General features: G+C 48.6%; 1 protein-coding gene across 4 annotated transcripts in view; it reads right to left on the bottom strand.

The window, feature by feature from the left end:
* Positions 1-6240, bottom strand: part of MINK1 (misshapen like kinase 1) — a 102665-nt gene that overhangs the window by 54145 nt on the left and 42280 nt on the right. For all 4 annotated transcript variants that reach the window (XM_018565825.1, XM_018565826.1, XM_018565827.1 and 1 more), the window contains exons 4-6: positions 4530-4655; positions 2220-2330; positions 802-892 (exon numbers count right to left, since the gene is read on the bottom strand). In XM_018565825.1, the coding sequence (XP_018421327.1) occupies positions 802-892; positions 2220-2330; positions 4530-4655 (328 nt within the window). The remainder of the gene's footprint in view (positions 1-801; positions 893-2219; positions 2331-4529; positions 4656-6240) is intronic.

Below are 6240 nucleotides of genomic sequence, written 5' to 3'. Positions count from 1 at the left end.
ATTGGAGAACCCCTTCCCCTTTCCTAATGAATGTATATCTATAGTTTAAGTTTTATTATTTTGGATGGAGTTGGGGGAATGGGTAAAATGCCTGTTGGTTTTTTTCCTATTTGTCCTCCGTGTCCCATTTGACAATGTGTCCTCCACTTCTACCGTAGGCGCAACAGGAAGTGAAAGGAAATCTGTCTAATGTGAGGGAAATCTTCTCTTAGACCAGTAGTTATTCAGAGGCCTCAACTGTGACCCGACAGCTCCATATTATAGCATTTCTACGGTACAAATGAATGCTTCCATGACTAGAATCAGCAAGTACCAAAGGGCTACAGGTTGGGCACCAGGGCCTCAAAACAGCCGTCCTCAAAACAAGTGTGCCCACCGGGACATTTGCTCTCTATTCCTGCTCCGGGGACAGCTCACAATTTGGGATTTTCTCAACACTTTCAGTCATGGTGACAATGGTCATCGGGACAAACTGAGAGGGTGAATTTCCCCAGCAGACATAGACAGCAATACAAAGCAGACCAGACCAGAGGTTCTAACTGTTCCATCCAAAACTAATAAGAAGTCTGGGCTTTAGATGCTCTTTAAAGAATGAACTAGTGTACCTGTAAACGTTCCACCAAAGCTGGAAGTGAACAAAGGTGTAGAATGTCTCTGTTGGCTGTAGCAGTAACAGGACCCTTCACTGGAAACAGCAGAACTCAATCATTTGAAAGGGATGTCTGCATTCTCTTGGCCGTATAATGTAGATGTGATGGTCACATGTCTGCACATTTTGGCCACATACGTATATGAACTCACCCAGTTTGACTTCAGCGTTCTCCGTCAAGAGGACATTCTGACCCTTAATGTCTCGATGGATGACCTTGTGAGCGTGAAGGTGAGACAGACCCTGAAGACAAGAAAGAATAATTGTTACTTATTAGACCTGGTTGATCAAATGCTAACAAGATCCAAAAACATCACATCTATGCAGCGCACGCCTTCATCTAGTGTCTGAAAACACACGCAAAAGGTAACGTGTACATCAACCCTAAAATCAATAGCAGAGTACTTCTTCCCTTTGTCCCTCTCAATGCACCTAGTGATACCATGCAGGCATGTAAAATGCAGAAAACTACCTGGTGATCCTGCCATTACCTTACATGAAGACACACTTCCTATTCCTTTCTGACCACGCTCAAAACTGGAAGCAATGTCCTATTGTGGTTAGTTTGCATCCCTGCTTCCTACCCAGGAGCTGCCGCATTCCCTTTCCTGCTCTCACACACATATAGGAAGTCCTTTTATTTAGATAAAACCCACTGAAACGCATTATATACACCAGGTGATCCTGCCAGTCAGTTTCTCTTACACCCTCTTCCTGTTCTTTTCTGACCATGCTGGGCACAGAAACAGATCCATCCTACTGTGGTCAGTTTGCAGCTCTCATTCTAAATGGGGAGCTTCAAGAACTATGTTATAGAACTATGGGGTCAGGGCTTTTCCCCATAGTTCTCCTAGGGGTCACGGGAGGAGACAAACTAGCGTTCTCCCGTCACCCTAGGCTCAGTATATCACGAGCTACAGCTCGCAGTATACTGAGACGCCGGAGCCGGAACGGATCCCGACATTGCTGTCGAGATCCACCCTGCTGCGTGATTGACAGCTGGCTCTGCCTATCCAGAGGCAGAGCCAGCTTTGCCCAAACTCTCCCCCGTGTGTTCCGCCAGTCAGCGCTGGAGGATCGGATGGGGGGGGGCAGGGGGAAATCCCTGCAGGGAGCCGTGAGTGACAGTCACGGCTCTCTGCAGGGATAGATCGAGAAGTGAGCGAGCGACGGTATGTGTTCCCTCACTTCCCGATCTACTGAGCCGACGTGTGACAGTTTCATTGTCACAAGTCGGCTCAGATTTTGAGGCTCCTTTAATGTACACTGGGGGAATTGACCAAAACTGGAGCAAACAGAATCTGGAGCAGTTGCTCATGGCAACCAATCAGCATCTCTCTTCAGTTTGCTAAGGTAAGCTTTGAAAATGAGAGAGAGAGAGAGAGAGAGATCCTGTAGGCAGGGAGTGTCAATCATCCCTCCAAACCCAGTAGGATTGCTGATGCCCTTGCAAATCACATGGGAGATCTCGAGGTGAATTTTGTTTACTAAAACGGAGATTTACTTTCAGTACGAAGAAGGAATCGGACACAAAATGAATCAGATTAGTAAGAGCAGATGTGAAGTTTACCCGTAAGATTTCCCGGCAGATGTACGCAATGCAGTCCTCCTTCAGGGAGTTCCCCTTCGTGTTCTTCACCAGATCTGTGACCGATCCCGCACCGCAGAACTCCATGACCAGCTATGAGGAGAGAAACACAGGATATGAGCGCAGCGTTCCATCACCAGGATGAGGTGCAATCCCAGCATTGTAGTTTGGGGTAGACGAGGAGGAAGGTTCTTCCTGGTGTCCTTCTACCTGTTGGGAAGATTTAGCCCTCAGTCACACGAGTAATGGCCGGGCCGTACAGATCCGTACGGGTGCAGACATTCGTACTCGTACGCTGACAGGATGGATCCTGTCTGTCCAAGCAGGGACATCTGCACCCATACGGATGTGCAGTTTGGGTGAGCGCAGGCGGCATACGGTCATCTACTCCCATAGAGAACAGGCTGCAACGTACAAATCACACGCAGCACCTGTCCTGCCCGGGAGAGGCACGATACGACGGTGCACGCTGCACGGATCTGTACGGGCCGGCTGTTACTCATGTGAATGAGGCCTTATTCTCATATTCTATCCCAGTTCCCATTACACTGAAGTATAATCTGCTTATATTTGCCTTCCCTCATTCCTCCTCCTCTCCCATCAACATGCTACTGACATTTCTAAATAAAGCCTTTCACTTTTCATTACATACATTATTTTAGGCTCAGTGGTGCCATCGCTGGGGTCCCTGTGCTTTCTTATGTCATGCAGGCAGATCATGTCTGGTGGGAGGGGCCTGTACATGGCTTCCTGAAAACATCACAGCACCCTGACTCAGTACTTTTCTCAAGAGTCCTCAGCCCTGATAAAACAGTGGGCGGGCTCTTGGGAGGAGTTATGCAAACATCAAAGTTGCCTTGATGTGTGGGTATCATTCTGGAGGAGTGGGCGCTCCTAGGCAGGCTGCCATTACATGCAGACCAATCTAGGTATCGCCCACATGTGATGCTGAACCTCCATGAGTGAAAGAACTGAAATCCAATGAATGAAAGGAACGGACCAGGGACTCCGCAACGTGAGCACATGCTGCGCATGTCAGCTCAGTCAACACTGCACTGTAGACCTCCCTCTGTAGCCAGACGGAGTGTGCATCTGGAGGGTGACAACGCTGCTGCTCCTCCTTGGGGAGCCACTTAGGTAGCGTTGTCACCCTAACACAGGAAGTAGAAAGACATGCTGTACCTCACAGGAGAGAAAAAAGGGAAAGTTTAAACAAATAATAGGCATCATGGAACAAGTGCGAGGTAAGGGAAGATGCACTGCCCTTTAAGATGAAGGTTTGGGAACCCTTTTAAAACAGATATAAGAGATCACTCTCCAAGGCGACCATCCTATACTACATCACTAGTACTGACAGCAAGAAGAATCTGATGGACGTTCTAAATGACCGCTCTGAAACAGGAAGTGATGAAACGTTTGTAGCTCCCGGGTTCAATCACTGCAATGACGACGCTGTTTACTGACCGCCCTCTGCTCACCTCACTGACACCCACCATGGGCATCCATAGGGGTCAGCAGAGCCCGGGATACATGTCAGGGAGGGTCCAGTAGCAAGCTGTCAGTCTGTGTACAGGGCCATGTCCAAGATTTTATTTCCTGAGATGTAACCCTCACACTGTGTGAGCAGTAGAGGAATAAGCTGTAATAATTGCCTTACTCCTCTTCATCTAGTGGGGGCGCCCTGTGCTTTTCTAGAAGGGCCCCCCAGGCGTGTCAAGTAAACAGGAAGGCGGGCCCTAAAGCTCAGCCAGCTTTTTATTGCTGCAGTCTGGTACGCTTACAAAACAGTAACCACTGAGCCAATACGCCTGGCACTCTGGATCAGCAAAGTGATTCACTATGAATTGTAAAGATTACGGAAGAACTATGACCTACCATAAAAAAAAAACCACCTAACTATATGCATCCGCAGTTTTCTGTGTCCTCCTGCAAACTTCCACAAAGACCTGGTGATCCAGTTTAGTCTACCAATACAGCTTCCTACGATGGGCTGGCAACAATGCTGCACTGCTCCTGAATCCAGAGCAGAGTTGTCACCCTCACGTAGGCCGTGCCTGCTTACACTACAGTGGGAGGAGAAGATGTTACAGCGGGCGTGGCTATCTACATTGCCACTGGTGATTCATAAGCCTGTAGCTTGTCAATCAGCGCCTAGCCACACCTAGTTCCACCCACTGCTTTTCGGATTGACAGCACTGTCTCTGTTGGTAGTAAAACCCGCATGCTGTGAGCTGCAGTGTCTAAAAGCAGGAGCGTGGGAGTTCACAGCCTAAAGTCTGCATATGACCTCACCCATAGCTGGTCATCGTTCCCCGGAGGACTCTTCTTGATGAAGGCTCCGTAGTACGTTGCAATGTTGCGATGGTGGGAGTACTTCTTCAACATGTTAATCTCCTGCTTAATCTCTTCTTCTTCATCCTAATGATAAATCACAGGAGGCAAACAAACATAAGTCACTCCATCTTGTCTTCCGATTTCTATCTGAGGGGATTTAAATAAAAAAACCACCAGAGCTATTCTAAGACAAGACACGCCAAAGTATTTGTATATTATTCTGAATGTTAAATATATTCTTGTTTTGAAGGAAGATCATCGGCCTCATTATAAAGTAGGATATCATTATGTAATAGGGGCATGTAAAATCACAACTCTGACAAAAAAAACCCCCATAAACCCCTTCCCAGCCCTGAAACTGATCACCAGCATGAAGAATAAACATGAATGCCCTTTTTACTTACCTAAAGAAGTGGTCATGTGACACTTCAGTCCTAAATCCTTTTGTTTGCATGAGGCGGGGTCCTTCTTCAGACGTCCATGTCAATGCCTGCATGACGTAGATAAGTCCTATTGGCTGTCCAGCGGCGGGTTCCTCTCAGGATCCAGAATAGGAGTGACGACAGTGTGAGGGGACTGTCAGGGAGTGGCCAGCATGGAGATGGACTCAGATGGGGGATTCAGGTGAGTATATTGTGCTTCACAATGTAAGAAAACAGGCCTTCTTCAGGTGCCTGAATGACATAGATACGTCTCAGTGGCTGTCCAGCGACGGGGTCCTCTCAGGATCCAGAATAGGAGTGACAGCAGTGTCAGGGGACTGTCAGGGACTGGCTGGCATTGGCATATATGCAGCTCTGTATTAGCGGCCCCTGCACCCGGAATCAGCGGCAGAGATGGACTCCACAAGGGAAGAAAACATGAGGCGGAGTCCTTCTTTGGGTGTCCACGTCAATGCTCTGAGGATCCAGAATAGGAGGAGTGACAACAGTGCGAGGGGCCTGTTGGGGAGTGGCTGGCATGGAGATGAACTCGGATGGCAGAGTTAGGCGAGTAGATTTTGCTTCACAACGTGAGAAAACATGAGGCTGGGTTCCTGTTCAGGTGTCCACATCAATGCTCTGAGGATCCAGAATAGGAGTGAGGGCAGTGTGAGGGGACTGTCTGGCATTGGTACATCTGCAGCTCTGGATTAGCAGTCCCCTGCATCCGGAATCAGCGGTAGAGAAGGACTCGGATGGTGGACTTAGGTGAGTATATTGAGCTTCACAAGGTGAGAAAACATGAGGCTGGGTCCTTCTTCAGGTATCCACGTCAATGCCTGAATGACATAGATAAGTCCCAGTGGCTGTCCAGCGACGGGGTCCTCTCAGGATCCAGAATAGGAGTGACAGCAGTGTAAGGGGACTGTCAGGGACTGGCTGGTTTTGGCAAATCTGCCGCTCTGGATTAGCAGTCCCCTGCACCCGGAATCAGCGACAGAGATGGACTCGGATGGTGGACTTAGGCGAGTACATTTTGCTCCACGAGGTAAGAAAACATGAGGCTGAGTCCTTCTTTGGGTGTCCACGTCAATGCTCTGAGGATCCAGAATAGGAGTGACAGCAGCGCGAGTGGACTGTCAGGGAGTGCCCGGCATGGAGATGGACTCGGATGGCGGACTTAAGCATATTGTGCTTTACAAAGTGAGAAAAATAACATGCAGAGCAGGTTTGGGGGTATTGATGGG

This window comes from Nanorana parkeri, unplaced genomic scaffold (genome assembly GCF_000935625.1).
Source record: "Nanorana parkeri isolate BGI_ZX_2015 unplaced genomic scaffold, ASM93562v1 scaffold890, whole genome shotgun sequence".
Taxonomy (NCBI): domain Eukaryota; kingdom Metazoa; phylum Chordata; class Amphibia; order Anura; family Dicroglossidae; genus Nanorana; species Nanorana parkeri.
Note: the sequence above shows the minus strand (reverse complement) of the source record. Positions and strands in the feature narration are given on the sequence as shown.